Genomic DNA, 22,718 nt, shown 5'->3' on the forward strand with positions numbered 1-22,718 from the left:
CTGAGGAGACCTCAGGAAACTTACAATCATTGGTGGAAGGCGAAGGGGAAGCAAGGCACCTTCTTCACAAGGCAGCAGGAAGAATGAATGCAGGAGGAACTACCAAACACATAAAACCAGCAGCTCTCATGAGAACTCACTCAGTATCACAAGAACCACATGAGAGAAACTGCCCCCATAATTCAATTATCTCCACCTGATCTCTTCTTTGACATTTGGGGAGTATGAGGATTACAATTCAAGATGATATTTTGGATGGGAACACAGCCAAACCATATCAAAAGACAATAGAAGGAATAATCTTAGAAGAAAAACAGAAAGTGAAGAAAAATCAAAACCAAGACCAACAGTCTGCCACATGGAAGAATGACTAAAAGTGGGAAGGGAAGAGATTCCCCAGAGCTAAAAATTTTTCCCTCATGGGAATATTCTCACGATCTTAGAAAAAAAGCAGTATCTGCAGGACGACAGAATGACTCAAGATTGTTAATAGGAGCATTTAAGAAATGCTGCCATTGGGCCTCAGAGAGGAAAAGACAGACTTCACAAACTGAACAGCTATACATTTATGATTTGGATGAAGTACAAAGTGGCAATATGTGTAAGAAACAAACAAGAAATTTTACATAGGACACAAAGTTATTGGGATATCTCAGACACATTGCAGACACTAATATTTGTTAATAAATCACAGGGATAGAGATGGTGAGATGCTTAGACACAGAGACTAAATTTTTATTTTTGTATCCTTCATGTCCAATGCAGAACCTAGCACATACTGGATTAGTAATGGCTTGACTTAGTAAATAATGAATGAATGGTAAAAAGAAAATTGCATGAGATTTGGTTTGGAATTCATTTAATAAATATTCATCAGAAATTTGTTGAATCCTAACTATGAGCAAAATATGAGACAAAGCATTAAATAAAGCAAATGAAAGACTAGTTAGACAAAGTCATTGACTAATAACAAATACAAATATATTGTAACCAACCTGGCACAAGGCAAAAAATAATAAGTGCAATGATGAAAGAGGTATATAGACAAAGCGCTATGGGAATGATAAGGAAGGATGAAGTTGTTGCTGAAACAGAATCTGAAAAAATGATCCGTAAATATGCTAAACTTTAAAGGGATTCCAGGAGTTTTTCTTTTCTTGTTTTATTTTTTCCCTTTGTTATACCCCTCTTCTACATGTTTCATACCCCAAAGATCTAGCACTCTCTATGGAAAATAACTTCATAAGAAATTCTAAGGCCAGGCACTGTGGCTCACGCCTGTAATCGCAGCACTTTGGGAGGCCAAGGCGGGTGGATCACCTGAGGTCAGGAGTTCGAGACCAGCCTGGCCAACATGGTGAAACCCCATCTCTACTAAAAATACAAAAAATTGGCCGGGCTTGGTGGCAGGTGCCTGTAATGCCAGCTACCCGGGAAGCTGAAGCAGGAGAGTCGCTTGAACCTGGGAAGTGGACATTGCAGTGAGCCGAGATCACGCCATTGCACCCCAACCTTGGCAACAAGCACAAAACTTTGTCTCAAAAAAAAATTATAAAATGTTACATGATGAGTATGTCAGCTAACAGTAGCAAAAGCCACATGCGTATGTACATACTTGGAGTCTCTTTGTCTAAATTAATGGAATCGCCTTTCTCTGCCTTATAGGCCTTTGATTCTGGAGTCATAGATGTACAGTCAACACCCACAGTCAGGGAAGAGAAATCAGCCACTGACCTGACAGCAAAACTCTTGCTTCTTGATGAATTGGTGTCCCTAGAAAATGATGTGATTGAGACAAAGAAGAAAAGGAGTTTCTCTGGTTTTGGGTCTCCCCTTGACAGACTCTCAGCTGGCTCTGTAGATCACAAAGGTAAACAGAGGTAAGTGAACTCAGAAAAAGAACGTTTTTATTTTCTAATTATTTCCTTCTGGATTCTAAAACAGAGAGAATTCCACATGAAAAATACAGTGAAAACCACGTATATAAACAGTTTTGACAGCATGTTAGCTAATCTGTAGGTTTAATAATACAGTTTTCTAAATAACTGTTTAGGGAGCAAAATGACTGCCACAGTGTGCCTTAGCATTTTTGTCATGTTTCCTAAGAAAGATTCTGTCTTATGCAGATATAAAGCAGTTATTATAAGACATTACTGCATTTGGGAGGTGACACAAAATGTATGCTCAGTGGTATAAATGTTCTGGTGAATTGAGTTTTCCATTTACTAGAGGTAACTGGAATACCGTTTGGTTTTTAACCTGTGATACAAACCTTTCCAAATTGTGTGAATGAATCTGAGTGAAAATTCTCAGAACTTGGAGTCAGAACACATGTGTTTCTGTCAAATTTCTGTTTCTTTCTATGTGACTTGTAAAGTATCTTATCCTCTCTGATCTTCAGCTTATTTATGCATAAAGTGAGAATAATTACTTGCTTCTATAAAATTCAGATGAGATAATCAAATGTAAGTGCTTCATAGAATGCTACTTACGGATTTAGAGTAGTGAAATATCGCTTTATGTCAGTAATTTAAAGTAATCATTCCAAACTTAGTTCATTTTTCTACCCCTTCAATATCTGTTCTTTGTACTGTACATTTCGTATTAGAAGTGGCACAAAAGACCACCCAAGTACCATAGACAGGCATCTGGGAAATTGACCGAGATTCCTTTTGTTCATCCTGAACATTTCTCACTAAATTCTCTAAATACTGTTTGCTTTATATATTAAATATCTCCAGAATATCATCTTCCATTAAGGCTTTTCTAATTCTGGCCTAAATTATTAAATTTTTTTAATATTTATTCTTTCTCCACTCTTTGCTCATCTCTACCTCCACCACCATTACCATCCCTTTATCACCAATGTATCCTGTACTCAGCTACCAGGATAATCATCTAAAACAAAAATCTATGTGAAATGTTATCCATTGCCTACAGTACAAAAGTCAAACTCCTTTGCAAGGCCTACAAGGAATTTCATAATCTGGAACCTCATTTCTTCTTGTACTCATTTTCACATCCTTTGCTTCCATCTTTCTTAATTCTTAGAGATCTTGGACTTTTCATTCTTGTTCCCAGTTCCCCGGCTTTTTATGCAAAATGATTGTCAGGATACTTGTCGCAATTTGCTATACCTCTGTTCTGAAAGATTCTCAAAGCTACACTAGAAAATAAAATCATCATTTGAAGACCATAACTTATACTACATGTATGTGAAAAACCATCCTATCCTATATTTTGAAATTTAGACCCTACTTTAACTAGAGAAATAGAAATTAGTTCCACTATGTTCTAGGTACTATGTTAGGTTCTGGTGAAAAGAGGAGAAAAATATAGTTTACGTACCTCAAAAAAAATCACATACTAATTGAAAACATAGTATTATTTATAACAAATTGTAATACAAGAAATGATGAAAAGGGAATACTAGTGCACCGTTAGTGGGAATGTAAATTAGTATAACAACTATAGAGAACAGTTTAGAGATTCCTCAGAAAACTAAAAATTGAGCTACCGTATGTTCCAGCATCACCACTGCTGGGTAAGTAAGTATATCAAAAATAAATATATGTTTAAAAACTAATTTAAAAAGAAGAACATCGGCATCCAAAGATTAGTTGAGCTTTTGGAGAAGAAAATATGGTGCCTTCTAATAAATCAATAAGTAAACACTGTACATAAATATATATAAATGTATTATAGCATAAATACTAAATATAGTATACTAAATATTTACTGCATAAATACTATATAGTTTACATTGAACCTTCACCATATGATATGGTTTGGCTGTGTCCCCCTAAATCTCATCTTGAATTGTAGTTCCCATCGTCTCCATGTGTCATAGGAGGGACCCAGTGGAAGGTAATTGATCATGGGTGTCGTTACCCCCATGCTGATGTTCTTGTGATAGTCAGTGAGTTCTCACGAGATCTGATGGCTTTATAAGAGGCTTTCTCCCTTTTGCTCTGCACTTCTCTTTGCTGCCACCATGTGGAGAAGGACATATTTATTTCCCCTTCTGCCATGATTGTAAGTTTCCTAAGGTCTTCCAAGGCCTGTGGTACCGTGAGTCAATTAAACCTCTTTCCTTTATAAATTACCCAGTCTCGGGTATGTCCTTCATACAAACGTAAGAACAGGTACCACAGAGAGTGGGGTGCTGCTATAAAGACACCTGAAAATATGGAAGCAACTTTGGAACTGGGTAACAGGCAGAGAGGTTGGAACAATTTGGAGGGCTCAGAAGAAGACAGAATAACATGGGAAAGTTTGGAACTTCCTAGAGACTTATTGAATGGCTTTAGCCAAAATGCTGATAGTGATATGGTCAATGAAGTCCAGGTTGAGGTGGTCTCAGATGCAGATGAGGAACTTGTTGGGAAATGAATTAAAAGTCACTCTTGCAATGCAAAGAGATTGATAGCATTTTGCCCCTGCCCTAGAGGTCTGAGGAACTTTGAACTTGAGAGAGATGATTTAGGGCATCTGGTGGAAGAAATTTCTAAATGGCAAAGTGTTCAAGAGGAAGCAAAGCATAAAAGTTTGAAAAATTTGCAGCCAGATGATGCAGTAGAAAAGAAAACCCCATTTTCTGGGGAGAAATTTAATCCAGCAGCAGAAATTTACATGAATAACTAGAAGCCAAATGAGAATCACCAAGCCAACGGGGAAAATATCTCCAGGGCATGTCAGAAGTCTTCACAGCACCCCTCCCAACACAGACCCATAGGCCTAGGAGGGAAAAATGGTTTCTTGGGCCACGACCAGGAACCTGCACTTGGTAATCTGCTTCCCAGCCACTCCAGCCTTGGCTAAAAAGGGCCAAGGTATAACTGGGGCCATGGTTTCAGAGGGTGCAAGCCCCAAGCCTTGGTGGCTTCCACATGGTGTTTTTCCTGTGGGTGCACAGAAGGCAAGAATTGAGGTTCGGGAACCTCCACCTGGATTTTAGAGGATGTGTGGAAATACTGGATGCCCAGGCAGATGTTTGCTGCAGGGGCAGAGCCCTCATGGAGAACCACTACTAGGGCAGTGCAGAAGGGAAACGTTGGGTTGGAGCTCCCACACAGAGTCCCCACTGCCTAGTAGTGCTGTGAAAAGAGGGCCACCATCCTGCAGACCCCAGAATGGTAGATCCACCGACAGCTTTCGCTGTGCACCTGGAAAAGCCACAGACATTCAACGCCAGCTCGTGAAAGCAGCCAAGAGGGGAGGACATGAATGTGAGACATGAAATCAAAGGAGATTATTTTGGAGTTTTAAGAATTTACTCCCCACTGGATTTCAGACTTGCATGGGGCCTGTAGCCCCTTCATTTTGACCAATGTCTCCCATTTGGAACAGGTGTATTTATCCAATGCCTGTCCTCCACATTGTATCTAGGAAGTCACTAATTTCCTTTTGATTTTACAGGCTCATAGGCAGAAGAGAACTGCCTTGTCTCAAATGAACTTTGGACTTGGACTTTTAGGTTAATGCTGGAATGAGTTAAGATTTTGTGGGACTGTTGGGAAGGGATGATTGTGTTTTAAAATGGGAAGACATGAGATTTGGGAGAGGCCAGGGATGGAATTATATGGTTTAGCTGTGTCCCCATCCAAACGTTATCTTGAACTTTAGTTCTCGTAATCCCCTCGTGTTATGGGAAGGTCCCAGTGGGAGGTAATTGAATCATGGAGGTGGCTACCCCCATGCTGCTGTTCTCATGATAGTGAGTGAGTTCTCATGAGATCTGATGGTTTTATAAGAGGCTTTTCCTCCCTTTTCTCTGCACTTCTTGCTGCCACCAGGTGAAGAAGGATGTGTTTTCTTCTCCTTCTACCATGATTATAAGTTTCCTGAAGCTTCCCCAGCCCTGTGGAACTGTGAGTCAATTAAAATTCTTTCCTTTATAAATTACCCAGTCTCAGGTATGTCCTTCATATCAGTGTCAGAATGGACTAATAAACCATAATAATTTCTTTAGAAAGTACCATAATGAGAAACTACCTAGGTAATATAATCTGTCTAGCTAGCTATCAAATATAGCTCAGCTTGCAAGAAAAAAGGGGAAATTGGCAAGCATTTAATATCCATCTGAACAGATTTTCACATATGAAAGCTACAAATAAGCCACTATAAATATGCAAAAATTTAGGGAATATTCCTTCCATGAGCATATCCTGAGGAAGCTAATACATGAGTTACCTTGGGCAAGCAAAATGACTGGAGAGATATCACTGTTAGAATTAGGTGTGAGCATTGCCTTTAAAAGCAAAGTAAAATGATGGTGGCAAGAAAGAGAATGTGTTATAGTACATGGTTTGAAAAAACAGAGCACAACCATCAAACTTTCAGGTCAAACAGTGATAGTACATAAAATTTAGAATGAGTATTTGATTGCTTCCTGGCTATTAACTGAAAATAAAAGGTTATTACAACAAATAGATGCTTGGGGACATGAAGAAGAAAGAAAACATTACAACTGAATTTTATAGGTCTTATACTAAATAACAATAGACAAAAACTGAAAACAGAGAGGTGCAAGATTATTATATAAAAATATTAATACAAAAATAATCATGGGAATAAAAACTAAAACTTTTCTATGAAAAAAAGCACAACAAAATATAATACAGAGAAATCCTGTATGTAATAAACTCATATGTAAGTTTTAAAATATGATTTAAAAAATCTATTATATCAATAAATGTAAATGGATATAACTTGCCTATTAAAATACCAGTGTTTTCAGACTCTCTGATAAAGGAAAATACGATACTTTTCTGCATTTGAGAGATGCAATTAAAAATAACAAGATTTAGGATGGATAACAGTAAAAGAATGAACAAATGATACCAGAAAAAATATAACTTAAAAATGAAAAACAGTGCAACAGCATTTACCAAAGAGAAACTACAAAGAATGCCAGAAAATAGAAAGAAATGTATTAATAAGGCTGGGTGCCGTGGCTCATGCCTGTAATCCCAGCACTTTGGGTTGCTGAGGCAGGTGGATCACCTGAGGTCGGGAGTTGGATGCCAGCCTGACCGACATGGAAAAACCCCATCTCTACTAAAAATGCAAAATTAGCCAGGCGTGGTGGTGCATGCCTGTAATCCCAGCTACTCGGGAGGCTAAGGCAGGAGAATCGCTTGAACCCAGGTGGCGGTGGTTACGGTGAGCCGAGATCTCACCATTGCACTCCAGCCTGGGCAAGAAGAGTGAAACTCCATCTCAGAAAAAAAAAAAAAAAAAAGAAACACATTAATAATAGAAGACCTTAATTAATTGTTTAAAATTCAAGACCGATTATATACTCAAAATTTATAGAAGATCTATACAACATAACCCATAAAATGTACATTATAAATCTGTTTTGAACTTTGAACTACAATAATAGAGAATATAACTTATTTTCCAGTGAATATGGAACATTCATAAAATTTACCATGTCTTAGGTGACAAACCTCAGGAAATTCCAAAGAACAGATATATTACAAAAGCAATCACTAACTGAAATATAGTAAAACTAGAAATTAATAACAAAATCAAAAACAAGAAAACACTCTTACCTGGAAAATACAAACCATGTCATTTACTATTTGGTTAAAGAAGAATACAAAATAAAATTACACACTTTATTGAAAATAATAATAAAAATACAATACAATGGGCAGAAAAAGAAAATATTAGATACAAACTAGCACGATAGTAATCAAACAAAAATACAAATAATGCAAACATTACAGGAAAAAAGTATAGAAAGAACAGCAAAGTAAACCAACATAAGCAGAAAAAAAGCATAAGGTAAAGATTAACAATGATGAAAGCTGAAATCGGTAAGTTTATAAAGCACGATATAAAATATAATAAATCAATGCAAAGCTGCATTTATTATACCAACAAAAAGACAAGCCAGGCTTACTTAAGAAAAAAGTAGAAAAGTAAATTTACAAAATCAGAAAAGACAACATGGAAATAGCCATTACAAAAGAGGAACTTGAAAAATAGGAAACTACTATGCTCAATTCTCTATAAACAAATTCAGTGTCTTTAAAAATGAATAAATTGTTAGCAAAATACAACTTATAAACATTGGTTCAAATAGATACACTCCAATTACCATTTCTTTAAAGTTTATTTATTATTAATTTTATTTACCATTTTTATTTAATTTGCTGACAGAAGTACCAGATTCAGATATTTTCACAGGAGAATTTTACCAAATCTTAAGCTATCAAATAATTTCAATAGTACTTTATCTTTTCAGAGAATATTTTTTTAAAAAGGAAATTTCCAAATTCATTTCCTGAAACAAGTGTAATATTGACTCCCAAATCACAAAAACTACATTTAAAAAAGGAAATCATGTTTATGGCAGCACTATTCACAATAGTAAAGTCATGGAATCACCTAAGTGTCCAACGATGGTGGACTGGATAAAGAAAATGTGGTATATAGACACCATGGAATACTACACAGCCATAAAAAAGAAGAAAATTATGTTCTTTGCAGCTACATGGATGCAGCTGGAGGCCATTATTCTAACTGAATTAATGCAGAAACAGGAAATAAAATACTAGATGTTCTCACTTATAAGTGGAAGCTAAACAGTGGGTACCCATGGGCATAAAGATGAAAACAATAGACCCTGGGGGCTACAAAAGGTGGAAGGAAAGAGAGAGGAGTTGCTAAACTACCTATTGAATACTATGTTCACTATTTGGGTGATGGGTTCACTAAAGGCCCAAACCCCAGCATCGCCCAATATACCCACGTAGCAAACCTACACATGTAATACCCTGAATCTAAAATAAAATATTTTTTAAAAATACTTTGTAAAAGATAAAATTTAATTCAAATAAATAAATAAGAAAATTTTAGGAGCTTCAGTAGCACAATTGGTTAGTGTGCAGTACTTACAAAAGAGGAAGCATTAGACTTATCTCATACATGAATATCGACAAAAAGTCATAGATAAAATCTTAGCAAATAGAATCCAACAACACTTTTAAAAAAAGAATACATCTTGACCAAGGGGGGCTTATTCCAGGAAAGTAAATATGATTTAATATTAGTAATTATTTAATGTAATGTTTCATATTAATAGAACAATAGATAAAAGTCATATGATTATATTAATAGATGACAGAAGAGGTATTTGACAAAATCTTATATTTATTAACGTCTAAGAAAGTGCAATAGAATAAGAACTGAGAAACGCTTTTGAAACATGATGTGTATGTATGTGTGTATTTGTATTTTAGCCCAAAAGCCAGTATCTTATTTAATGGTTAAGGCACGTACTGTGTTCTTAAGTCAAAAGACTCAAAAGCACAAACATGTTAGCTCCACTTAAGTTAAATTGCAAACTTAACACAATTCTAATAGAAAGTGCCATCAGGGTTGATTATAAAGTTTATTTAAAAAAATAAAAGCTAGCATAGCCAGAGAATCTCTGCCAAAGAAAACAGAAAAAAAGAGCCCTACCAGATATTTTAAAATATTATATAGTTTTTTTTTACAATAGCATTGTCCATAAATAGATAGATCAGAAGAGAAATTCAATAAATAGACTCTATTTCATATGCAACTTTAAAATGTATAAAATGTAGCATCTCATATTAGTAAGTAAAAGAATATAGTTTGAGTAAGTGATGTTCAGATATGAGAAAAAAGATCAAAGTAATTCATTCTCAAACTCTACATTATGATAAATTCTAAATGCATCAGAGATTTGATTGAAGAAATACATGAACCCATGTAGGTACTAGAAGAAGACATTGTTGGAAGTTCTACATAGAGAAGGAATAGAGAAGCTCTTCTAAATTAGATTTAAAATTTGAATAGAAAAAACAAGGAAAAAAATTAATTATATATTTTGAAGTTTTCATGACACAAGATACCATAAAACAAAGTAAAAACACAAAGTATAAATTGGAAAAAATGTTTGTAACTTATATCAACGGGTTAGTATATTTAATATGTAAAGAACTTTGAAAAATAAAGAGGAAAAAGAACAAACTACAGAAAAATGGGGTAAAAAACAGTAGTCGATTCATGAAAAAAATGCAAATTGCCCTTAGCCATGTGAAAAGATGCACACCATTCTCTTTATGAGAAAAAAGTATACTATAATTTTACTCACATACAATTCCTCACCCGATAGATTGGTAAAAACGGATTTTTGAAAAACCAAAATAATTGCTGAGGCTATGAGAAAAAGGCATTCCCGGGTGGTGCTGAGTGGAGTGCAAAATGGAACCCACGTGGAGGGGATTATGGCGATATCCAGCATAGTGTATGTGTACTGACTTTCTGGCCCAGCCTTCCTCCTCTTTCTAGATATCGCTCCCAAATGTATACTAGTAAAAATGTGTTTAGAAGAAGAAAGCACGCATAAGGCTGTTCATTTTAGAACCATTTTTTATAAACTTTTTATTTAAAAAATAAAATTATAAACAAAATATAGAAAAATATTGACACCTGTGATAACAAAGAAATGACTCTTAAGGGCAGTTTGTTGTAGTTTGTTGTCCTGGGGGAGTGACTCTTTTTCTGAGGAGGCTTGCTGCATCCTTTAAGTGAAAAGCGGTGTTGGCAGATGACCATCGGGGCATTAGGGTTGCTAATTTCGCTTGGATTAGTGATTGTTTTCAGGAATTTTAGTGCACAGACTGAGTCATGAGTGCATGCTGGTATTAATTGAGGAACATAAATTTATGCTAATATGAATGTTTTGTGGACATTTTGAAATCATGCCATATCAGGTGTTGTAATTTTATTTAACATGTTCAATTTATAACTTTATTTCATTTTTTCCATGCCATGAGTCCCCTTTCTTATTTGCACCAAGAATGACAGAATTGGATTATCAAATAAATACATATGTGCTTTATTTCACAATACAAACTCAACTATCTCAGAATAGCAATACCAAGATTATCACTAGCAATACGATTTCTCAAAATAGTTTGTAGTTAATGATTTTACTGATGCTCAGACTGTCATACTTTAGCTAATCGGAGCGCCCTCAAATTGGCTCTTGAGTTCTTTTGACCTGAAATTAGAAATAATAAGCTTTCTTGCTATCAGGTATGACAGGATATTCAAGCTCACTTTGTACATTTTCTGCCCCACCTCTGCCTGGGGGAACAAAATCATGAGTTTTATAAAGAAATATTATTGTACAAAGGAGGAATGTAATATTTAAGGTTCATTTACAATGGGCATTTGGCATCGACAGAAAAGGTATTTCTATATATACATTCAACATTTTGCAGCATATTCACATTCAGGTTACATTTCCAAATTCTATGCCAAATACAGTCTAACTCACCATCAAAAATCCCTCAGATATTACTAAAATCCTGTTTATTTGGTAGGAGTGCAGTATTACCTTATTAGAAAATAATTTTATGTTCCTACTAGATCAACTGTATTTTTACTACTTCAACACAATTCACTGACATTTTCTTCCCAGTTGAATGCATTAAATCTGTTTAAATCTATGACTGAAAAATCTTTAGAAAATACTAGTTATCAGTTCATTGTTTTTGAAAACATATAAATGAAGAGAAGATTAAACCTACCTTTCTTACGTGAGCTTCACCACTGACAGTAGAGGAGGTGGAATTTTCTCTTTATAGAATTTTTGCAGCTAAAACCATCAAGAAATTGTGGAATTCGTAAATGAGGTAGAAATTTCTCTTTATAAAATTATTTTGGCTAAAAAATGATAGAATTAGAAAATTTCTATTTTGCAAACCCTAATGAAATGATGGGTCTAGACAATTATCATTAACTGCTGTTAGCATCACAAGAAGAAAACAGCAAGTCATTATCTGCCTCCTGATGACAGAACCCAGCACTACCTATAAAACAGTATTGCCAAAAACAGTCTTGTCTCTAGATGTATACCTACCAATTTTCAGGAAATGTGAAAGACAGAAATGAGTTCAGACACACTACGGGGAGGCAAATAGCAAAATCCAGACTGTGGGAAACTACAGGACAAATGATCTAGTTTCTTCCGTAAATAAACAACAGCATTTGAAGAGATTAGAAAAGAGATGGAAAGGGAAGGGGATTCTAAAGACTAAAGTAGAGGGATTTATTAACCGGTTAAAATGTTTTATGTGTCCTGATTCAAACAATGAGCCTTTTAAAAATTAATACAGGTAAGAGACAATTGTGAATGTGAACAGTAACTATTTGATGATGTTAAATAACTATTATTTACTTTTAAATATGAAATGGTACAGACCTTAAAAATGAGAGAGATACCTCAGTTAAATATTTAAATATGATTTTTAAAAAAATAATACAGGAGTGGGAGTGGAATGGATGAAGTAAGGTTTACAAATAAATTGATAATTATTGACTTAGAATGATGTGCACATGGGAGTTTGTTATACTATTCTATTTTGTCATATGTCTGAACTATTTTATAATAAATTCCTTAAAAAACTAAGCAATGAGATAAACAGCAGATTAGACCTGGTAAAAGAGTAAATAAATTAATCACATAATAAGGCCAAGAAAATGACTCAATGTGTCAAAAACATATGAAGAATGCAGTGAAACAAATTAATGTATAGTTTAATAAGAACTTTATGGGAACAAATAAAAGAGAAATAATTACTATTTAAATAACTTATGGGCTGGGTGCAGTGGTTCGCAGTTGTAATCCCAGAACTTCGAGAGGTCAAGGCGGGTGGATTGCTTGAGGTCAGGAGTTCGAGACCAGCCTGCCCAATATGGTGAAACCCCATCTCTACTAAAAATACAAAAAATTAGCTGGATTTGGTGGCGGGCGCCTGTAATCCCAGATGCTTGGCAGGCTGAGGCAAAAGAATCACTTGAGCCCAGGAGGCAGAGGTTGCAGTAAGCCAAGATTGCAGAACTGCACTCCAGCCTGGGCAACAGAGTGAGGACTCAGTCTCAATAAATAAATAAATAAATAAATAACAAGATATTTTATCAATACTTTTCAAGAAATAGTGAAAACATTTTCAAATTCAGTAATTATAACAAATTTTGGCACACACAACTAGTGCCCTTTCTGACAGGTTAAGTGGATTATTCTGCTAAGAGAAAGTCACATAGGAGAGGGCTTAGAGGCTTAAACATTAAGGGCACATTCTTGGCTGGGCGCAGTGGCTCATGCCTGTAATCCCAACACTTTGGGAGGCAGAGGTGGGCAGATCACCAGGTCGGGAGATCGAGACCATCCTGGCCAACACGGTGCAACCCTGTCTCTACTAAAATATAAAAAATTAGCTGGGCATGGTGGTGGGTTCCCATAGCCCCAGCTACGCAGGAGGCTGAGGCAAGGGAACCGCTTGAACGTGGGAGGTGGAGGTTGCAGTGAACTGAGATCGGGCCACTGCACTCCAGCCTGGTGACAGAGCAAGACCCCGTCACAAAAAAAAAAAAAAAAAAAAAAAAGACACATTCTTAAAAGGACTAAGTAGCATGAGAACTCACTATTAGGTGATAAGAATAAGAAAATGGGACAAGAAATGAAATTGGGAAGGAGAGTCGGGGGTCACAAAGGAATGCTGCATTCTGCAACCATCCATACTGTTGCCCTCCGGAATGTGCAGTGCAAAACCCATATAACGTTAATCAATATCCCTGGAGCTAGATTGCAAAAGTTTCATCCAATGCTGTATAAAGCAAGAAAAGAATTTAGTAACATAATTGATGACCCTAGGAAATTAAAAATGAACTATTTCTTTTCCCCTTTTATCTCCTTTACCTTCACCTCCAACTATTTCGAGAAGTTTGGCAGTGTTAAGGAGCATGAGGCATTTGCACAGAAGCTCATCCATGGGCTTCGAAAGTTGAGAATCCCTCCTAATGTATATTCTTTAGTCTTCCACATTTTTACTTTTTAAAGTTGATAATTTATGCATTCAAATTAAATTCCAAGGACACTTCCTCTGAGATTTTTTGGCAGGATTTTTTTAAATACAGGAATTCCTCTTTTTGTTCTTAAAGCACATCTGAAATTTGTTTTGTATATTCCAGAAGTAGAAAACGATGAAAGATAAATAATAGTTATTGCATAAAATATTTCTATAGACATTTCTGAGTTTTAGTTAAAAACAATTTCAGACTTATTTTGAGGTGTAATGATAGTTCAAACATAATACAGTGTTAAAATTTTCTGTCATCTGTTACTAAGGCTTCAGCGTCATTAAAAAAATCACACATATATATATATCACATATATATAAACCACAAGACTAAAATGTCACGTATTTAGTAACAAGAATGTATAGCTTGCAATTTTGCAAACATTTTGTAAAAATAAAATTTTATAAAAATTATAAAAATTTTGCTTAGAGAGCTGTACTGAGGGTTATTTACTGCTATTTTTTCAAATTCAATGAGACAAGAATTTTACTCCTTCCTTATGTGTTGTTAGATCTTTCACAAGACCAGGAATTATTTGTTACTGTTGTATGCATGAGTGTGCACAAAACCTGCATGAGTTTCTTATAAATGTCTGTGGTTTTCATGTATATGCCCTTATGTTTTTCCCCTTATCAGGCACACATTCTCTATCTTCTCACACTTACTAAGAGAAGGTAATACATCTGAGATCCATTTTCCATACTCTGTGCTTAAAGATCACATACATCACTTAATTCAGGGATTCATAAACTTTTTTGTGTCATAGGTCAGTATGGCAGTTTGGTGAAACCTATGAACCCCTTCTCAGAATATTGTTTTTAGAGTGATAGAATTTATAAGAGTTCGAAGGTTAGCCACTGCTTTGAAACAGAATTATCAAAAACAATTTTTTAAATTAATTTGCAATATAACATATACATAAAATATTTTAAATATTTTATTTATTAATACCTAAAATAAGATGTAAAGATATGTCTGCAAACTATAGCTGTGGCTGGGTGCGGTGGCTCACGCCTGTAATTCCAGCACGTGGGGAGGCCGAGGCAGGCAGATCACCTGAGGTTAGGAGTTCGTGACCAGCCTGGCCAACATGGTGAAATCCCGTCTCTACTAAACATACAAAAATCAGCCAGGCGTGGTGGCACTCATCTGTAATCCCAGCTACTCGGGAGGCTGAGGCATGAGAATCGCTTGAACACATGGGAGGTGCAGGTTTCAGTGAGCCAAGATTGTGCCACAGCACTCCAGCATGGGTGACAGAGGGAGACTCTGTCTAAAAAAAAAAAAGAAAAAAAAATTGTTGTGACTAGTGCAGAACATAACCATTTCAAAGTATCTATGATAACTAAAATGTGCTTTGAAAGTAGTTGTGATTTTTATGAATAACAATGTACAGATACAACTATCACTATTATTTCTTTTCTATATTCATAAAGTAAATGCTATATATATTTTTTTATTTTTATTTTTATTTTTTAAAATGGAGTCTGACTCTGTTGCCTAGGCTGGAGAGCAGCGACTTAAGCTTTTTTTTTTTTGAGATGCAGTTTTGCTCTTGTTGCCCAGACTGGAGTGCAATGGTGACATCTCGGCTCACTGCCACCTCCACCTCCCAGTTTCAAGTGATTCTCCTGCCTCAGCCTCCCAAGTAGCTGGGATTATAGGCATGGGATTATAGGTGCCTGCCACCACACCTGGCTAATTTTTGTATTTTTAGTAGGGACTGTGTTTCTCCACGTTGGCCAGCCTGGTCTTGAGCTCCTGGCCTCAAGTGGTCTGCCCACCTCTGCCTTTCAGAGTGCTGGGATTACTGGGGTGAGCCGCTGCGTTCGGCCATAAATGTTATCTTTCATTTACAGGTTAACAGAACTAAAGATGTAACCCTTTCCCATCTACATATATAGGCCCCTGAATTATATCGCTACATAATCCCAGATTTTAAAACTCTGAGTCACCAGGGTACAAAATATATTATTTAATTCTAAATTACTATAAAATGTCAGTAAAGAAAAAGAAAATTAACTCTGCTTTCAAAAAGGTCCACCAGGAGATGGAAACAAAAAAATTCATGAAAGCTAGGGAAAACAAAAGTTAAAAGAAACAAATATAAAAAGCTAAACAGGGAAAACCCTATATTAGATCATATTAGCTTGAAACAAAGAACCACATGTTGTTTCCTATTTTGTATCGCTTAACACATTTTTACCTGAATAGGACACTAGCTTCATTTTCCGATTCATGTGCAAATTACTTCAATTCTCCGGGCAACATTAACTCAACTACACTTTGAAGCCCAAAATATTTCCCTCATTTCCATTCACTTGTTTAAAGTCTGAAGTTATCATTTTATTTCTGTTTCCTTTTTTTCTTTTTTTGAGACGGAGTCTTGCTCTGTCGCCCAGGCTGGAGTGCAGTGGCAAAATCTGAGCTCACTGCAACCTCCACATCCCGGGTTCTAGCGATTCTCCTGCCTCAGCCTACCGAGTAGCTGGGACTCCTGATCTCAAGTGATCTGCCTGCCTCAACCTTCCAAAGTGCGGAGATTACAGGCATGAGCTACCGCGCCCTGACTTTTTTCTGGAAAGATAGTAACTACTATCTGAATGACTCTTTAACATTAGAAGATACCGACGGCCGGGCGCTGTGGCTCATGCCCTTAAACCCAGCACTTTGGGAGGCCAAGGCAGGCAGATCATCTGAGGTTGGGAGTTTGAGATCAACATGACCAACATGGTGAAACACCATCTCTACTAAAAATACAAAATTTGCTGGGCGTGGTGGCACATGCCTATGATCCCAGCTACTTGGGAGGCTGAGGCAGGAGAATCACTTGAGCCCAGGAGGCAGGGGTTGCAGTTAGCCGAGATCGCGCCATTACACTCCAGCCTGGGCAACAAGAGCAAAACTCCATCTCAAGAAAAAAAAAAAAAAATTGATGATTGGCCTAGAATTTTTCTAAATAATGGTTTCTCTCACTCCTTCACACAACACTAAAAAGTCTTGCAAATAATAACAATAATAGTGCTCTATATTTGAATTTAATTACTATTAAACATTTGTACAACTCTTATTGCTTTAATTCTCCCATTTAATATTTTAGGTCAGTAAAGCAAGAAATGCTATTGTGTTACGGTTCCAACAAGAAATAGGTGTCACCTTTGAAATAGGAAAATTTGAGGAGGGTTTTTTCAAAGGAAGACTATTTACAAAACTCTGGGTACAGGTAGATTATAATGGATGGCACAGCAGCCCATGGTGGCCTGAAAAGACAAGAAAGGAAGAGGTTTCCAAAAGTCAGAGAGTCATAGAGTTTCAGATGCCTTGAGAAAAGTAGTGACTTGGCCGGGTGCGGTGGCTCATGCCTGTAATCTCAGCACTTTGGGAGGCCGAGGCAGGTGGATCGCCTGAGGGTGGGAGTTCGAGACCAGCCTGGCCAGCAAAGTGAAACCCCGTCTCTACTAAAAATATAAAAATCAGCTGGGTGTGGTGGCATGCACCTGTAATCCCAGGTCCTTGGGAAGCCGAGGCAGGAGAATCGCTTGAACCCGGGAGGCAAAGGTTGCAGTGAGCCAAGATCACGCCATTGCACTCCAGCCTGGGCAACAGAGCGAGACACCATCTAAAAAAAAAAAAAGCAAGAAAAGAAAAGCAGTGACTTTTGTTCAGGAGCATACCTCCCTGGAAGAGGTTTTGCAACGAGTGGCCAGGAGAAAATTATCCTGACCTCTCTCCTGCTCTTCCTCTATCTGTCTTCCTCAAATTATCTATTGCTTGATCCATACCAAAGCCAGAGGGCACAGGAACATTTATGTGTTCCAAGAAGGTCAGCCTCCTAGGACTGAAAGTAGGGTGAGAAAAGGCAGCGTAGATCTGAGAGCAGAGGGAAGACAGCCAGCAAAATTATACACATTCTGTAGATTTAGGTCAAGAAACACTTTGCTCCAGAATATTGTTATTATAACACCTTATTGAAAAACTCCATAGATCATAATCAGAAAAACAGCTTTTCCTCTCATCCCCATGCATTCCAACCCACTCAGTGGTAGTTGTTTTCCCTACCCCTAGAATAAACCCAAAGGCAAGTATTAATGGCTCTACTGGTCACATCGAAATAATAAGAATCCCTCTGGTTACCTGTACTAGAAAAATAACCATATAACTGTAATTCAAATAACCATTCTTATATGTGACCCCAAACCATGGGTATTAATAAAGTTTCTCTTTTCCCTAGCTTGGACCCCATTCACCCTGGAAGGCTTCAGAGGGAAAGAGCTTGTGGCCATTTTATATTCACACTCTCCCCACCACAGTAGGCTGCCTTTTGTCTCCTCCAGAACCTGGGATGGAGATGCATGCAGAGAAGTAAAACAAAGTCTTACTTGACATAATATCATGACCGGTCTTTGTGCCCTCATGGCTCTGGTGAATGCTCAAAGCTGACTCATCCTGGAATGTTTTTGGGAGTCACATAACCCCCAGTGCGAATAGTAACATAGACGTCCTTACCTCCAATAATACTCCTCTTCTGGCAGATCTGTTATGCCCCTCATCCTCATCCTATCCTCTCATCTTCTGCATTTGACACCACCATCAGCATCCTGCTGAGTTTGCTTCCCCCATCAGCCCTGACAGAAAGCCCCTGGGGCAACGTCCCTTTTATAATTGACCTGGGCTGACTCTCTCCACATGCTCTACATCTGCCCACAGAAAACCCACATCCTTGATTCTGATTACTGAAAGTGAAGCTGTTCTTGGTGTAGTCATCTCTTCAGTCTGGTATCAAGCCAATTCTCATAGCTTCTTGCCATTTAGATTTCATAGACACTATTTTATTAGGTTCGTCATGCTTCAATGGGCATATTTTAAACTCGAAGTGTTTTTCTCAAAGCCCTTTCCCTGTATGAAGGAAGAAGGGAAATGCCATTGTGTTTCAACAACTTGCTCCCAAGAAATTCTCCCTTCCTGAGCTATTCAATATGAATCCTTTTATTGGATTGAAGTTGGAAAAAATTAGTTTGTAGCAACCTCCTTTGGAAGTACTACATAAGTCTAGCACCTCACTTTGGAATGCAAAGTGAAATACTTCCCACATACTTTCTCTCTTTCTGTCTCTTTTTTACTCAGCCTTTTAAAGCCACAGCCAAAGACTGAGATAGCAAGCATCCCATTTTAATATTCCGGTACATTCTTTTTTAAAAATCTCTATCACACACTAAGAAGGAGGTATTGTTACCAGAAAGGGGTCCCGAACCAGACCCCAAGAGAGGGCGTTCTTGGATCTCACACAAGAAAGAATTTGAGGCGAGTCCACAGAGTAAAGTGAAAGCAATTTTATTACAGAAATAAAGAAACAAAAAAATGCCGACTCCATAGACAGAGTAGGGTCCGAAAGCAAGAGGAGGAATGCGCCCACTTTAGGTGTAATGCTTGTTTAGATATAAGATAATAACGCAAAAAAAAAATTCTTGGGGAGATATGCGCTACTACAAGGGTTTGTGACAAAGGATTGTTAATCTTTGTATAACTACTGTCTTCCACAATAATTTACATTATTATCTTTAAAGTGAAACTTACTCTTAAACTAAGAATACTTTTGTTCTTAAGATATTGTGACATCAGGATATTTCCTGGGCCTGCTAAGTCCTGGATCTCTTCCATAAACATTATTACCTTGTTTTCGTAACTGTAAACATCCTCTGACTAAAATGCCTAACCTTCTGGGAATGCGGTCCAGCAAGTCTTAGCCTCTTTTTACTCAGCCCCTATTCAAGATGGAGTCGCTCTGGTTCAAACGCCTGACATTAGGATCCACATTTTATTATGTTTTCAGAGAGATCAAATGATTTCCCTGAGATTATGTTGACATAAATTACATGCCAGATTGTTTAACTCCAAGGCCACGACTTTCCACTTAATTTCTTTGCAGAAAGTAGCTTTCTACAAAGCTACTAGATCAAGCAGGAGGGGAAAAATGGCAGGGAGGGCAGGCAGTGAGGCAGATGCTTCCATTCTTGTGAGGCTCTGATTAGCCTAAGTAAATCTAGGTTTTACATGTGAAATGAGGATGTAGAGGGAAAAGTCAATTATGCGTTGCCTCAAGCGACTTTCTACAAAGAAATTAAAGTTCTGTGTGAATAAGAGATTTGTCAAAGGCCAGGAACAGTAAGATTCACTTAGAATATATGCATTAAATGAATACTTTAAGAATTACTGTATCCATGATATATAGATTTCTATCCTAATGGGACTGCAGCTATCTCAATTCTTGCCTCCTCAGAAGAAAGACTTTGAGGGGCATAAAGCAGAAAAAAGCTAGGTAAGTTTTAGGGTAGGAGTCGAAGTTTATTAAAAAGCTTTAGAGCAGGAATGAAAAGTACACTTGGAAGAAGGCCAAGCAGTCATCTTGGCGATCAAGTGCCCCATTTGACCTTGGCCTTAGGGTATTATATGCTGGCCTACTTCCGGCACCTGGCATCCTTCTTTCAGTGGAATGCCCCTAGAAGGTCAGGTACCAGTTAAACACCACCGTCTGACCTCTTAAAGCGCATGCTTGAGCAAACTCACCCAACACCTGAGATCTTATCAGGAAGCTGCCGATCACCAGTTTCAGTTATTTCTGATCTATAGAGAAACTGCCTTTCCCTGGTGCTGGCTGCGACCAATTATTATTTTAGAGAGGCAGTGTGACAAATGCCTGACCATCACCTATGGTCACCTGACTTTCCTGGTGGGGTGTGGGGGCCCTCTTCTGCCCCATTCCTGTTCATGCCCCAGTACAGCTGTATGCACTGTAACAATAGGTTCAGGCTAAACTTGAGAATAACAATGCCAGATTCAATTTGTCAGATATGATTGCCCTTCTTGACAGAAATCCCAAAGATTAAGGTAAAAATTCTAACATTTTATTTTCTTTCTAATTTGCTGTGAGGAAATGCCACAGAACTGGGCCGATCGCGGCATCTCAAGGTTTGTGCTTTTCTTTTTTAGCTCTTATTTGGTCACGTCCAGAGGACGAGTTGAAAATGGGCTCCATTTCAGGTGTGGGAAACACAGAAAAAGGATTCAGTGTTAATCAAATGTGACTGAGGCATTTCTCAATCAATAGAGGTATATTTGGCCAAAGCTGAAGATACTTGCGGGGAAAAAAATCCAAGTCACAGGAGCACCTGTGACCTGTGCTTTTTCCAAAGGGCGTATTCAAAGGGAAAGAGCATGCAGGAGGGGGAAAAAGGCAGGAAGGGCAGGCAGTGAGGCAGATGCTTCCATTCTTGCGAGGCTCTGATTAGCCTCAGTAAATCTACATTTTACATGTGACAAGAGGAAATAGAGGGAAAAGTCAATTATGCATTCTCTCACGCTCAGTAAATCTACAGTTTACGTAAGATAAAGTAAACACGTGAAAAGAGGGAGTAGAAGAAACGAGGCTGTGATAGGGGGTTGTGGAATTATAGCTATCAGTTTAGAAACAAAAGGAAGGCAGTAGTATTGACTCAGTTCCCGAACTTAACTTTCCCTTTGGCGTAGTGATTTGAGGAGATTCCATGTTCTTTCACAAGAATGTGCTGGCCTTTGAAGTGCTGCCTTCGTACACAATGGGAAATGCCTTTGAGCACAATGATCTTGGGCCACTGTTGCCAGCGGCTGCTCTTTACTGCAGGCCTCTTCTCAGCTCAAGACTACAGGATGAGACAGTCCTTTTATCTTTTCTCCCAACCCAATTTATGTATGAAGCTTTAAAACTTTCTCCCAAAAAGGATAATACTCGATTCCATATATAGGCTTTGCAATGTATATTACACACCCTAACCCCCAAAAGAACATTCTACAGGATATTTTTGTATAAATCCATTTGCCGAACAGAAGTTTTAAAAGTGTCATTAGCTCCTCAAGATTCATGAGCCAAGCAAATGGAGATCTTCTCTGCCTTATACGTTAACTCTATATTACCGGTGGAGGGTGTCCAGGATCTTGGCGTCTTGAACAAAGAATTAACACGCACAAACAAAGCAAGGAAAGGAAGAAACAAGGAAAGAATGAAGTGACAAGTGCAGAAATTTATTGAAAATGAAAGTACACTCCATAGTGTGGGAGCGGGCCTGAGCAAAGGGGCTCAAGGACCCCGTTATAGAATTTTGAGGGGTTTTAAATACCCTCTAGAGGATTCCACTGGTTACTTGGTGTACGCCCTGTGTAAATGAAGGGATGAAATAAAGTTACAAAGTCACACACTGGGCACGCCCTATGGAGAGGATATTTTCTGTCATAGCTGAAATGTGAATCTGGCTTATGTTCCCTGCCTCTAGACCCTATTTTCCTGCCTCATCTACAGCCATTTCCAAATTAAACATGCCAATACAGTCACTTAAATCTCATTATGTGATTCCAGTACTCATGGTTTCTTTCTGAATGCCTGTCCATGTGGCCAATTCCTTAACACTTCAGAAGCTGACATTATGCCTGGTCGGCACCATGATCATAAATTGAGCAGAATCTGTTGAAAAGTGCATTATCATTTTTGAGACAGAATCCTAGAAGTCAAAAGTAAACTTCCTGCTAAGTGAATTAGCACTTTCGTTATTCATAACTACCCCATTTATTAAGTGGGAACCAACTGTTTCTGTCCTCGATGTGAAGGAACTCCTGTTAGGAAAAAAATTGGCTTTTGCCCCACCTTTTATTCACTCCTTCCCAGGGAAGGAATGGCCACTTCTGATTGGTCAGTTTGGGAGGAGTAGTTGAGCCTGTTCAGGTTGTCGGCTTGCTTCCTCTTTTTATTGGAAAACAATGACTAGTTATAAAAGTCTGTC

General features: G+C 37.6%; 2 protein-coding genes across 5 annotated transcripts in view; one reads left to right on the top strand and one right to left on the bottom strand.

Moving 5' to 3' along the window:
• OSTN (osteocrin) overlaps positions 1–22,718 on the top strand; it is a 420,502-nt gene that overhangs the window by 377,167 nt on the left and 20,617 nt on the right. For all 3 annotated transcript variants that reach the window (XM_063621972.1, XM_063621973.1, XM_063621974.1), the window contains one exon: positions 1,666–1,880. In XM_063621972.1, coding sequence (XP_063478042.1) covers positions 1,666–1,880 — 215 coding nt within the window. The remainder of the gene's footprint in view (positions 1–1,665; positions 1,881–22,718) is intronic.
• UTS2B (urotensin 2B) overlaps positions 1,776–22,718 on the bottom strand; it is a 75,103-nt gene continuing 54,160 nt past the window's right edge. The window contains exons 7-8 of one of the 2 annotated variants that reach the window (XR_010116693.1): positions 11,580–11,647; positions 1,776–1,855 (exon numbers count right to left, since the gene is read on the bottom strand). The gene's annotated coding sequence lies outside the window, so the exon portion shown is untranslated. Of the gene's footprint in view, positions 1,856–10,481; positions 11,048–11,579; positions 11,648–22,718 lie in introns of those variants that run through there. The other variant, XR_010116694.1, reaches the window with a different exon arrangement.

Source organism: Symphalangus syndactylus, chromosome 17, assembly GCF_028878055.3.
Source record: "Symphalangus syndactylus isolate Jambi chromosome 17, NHGRI_mSymSyn1-v2.1_pri, whole genome shotgun sequence".
Classification (NCBI taxonomy): Eukaryota; Metazoa; Chordata; class Mammalia; order Primates; family Hylobatidae; genus Symphalangus; species Symphalangus syndactylus.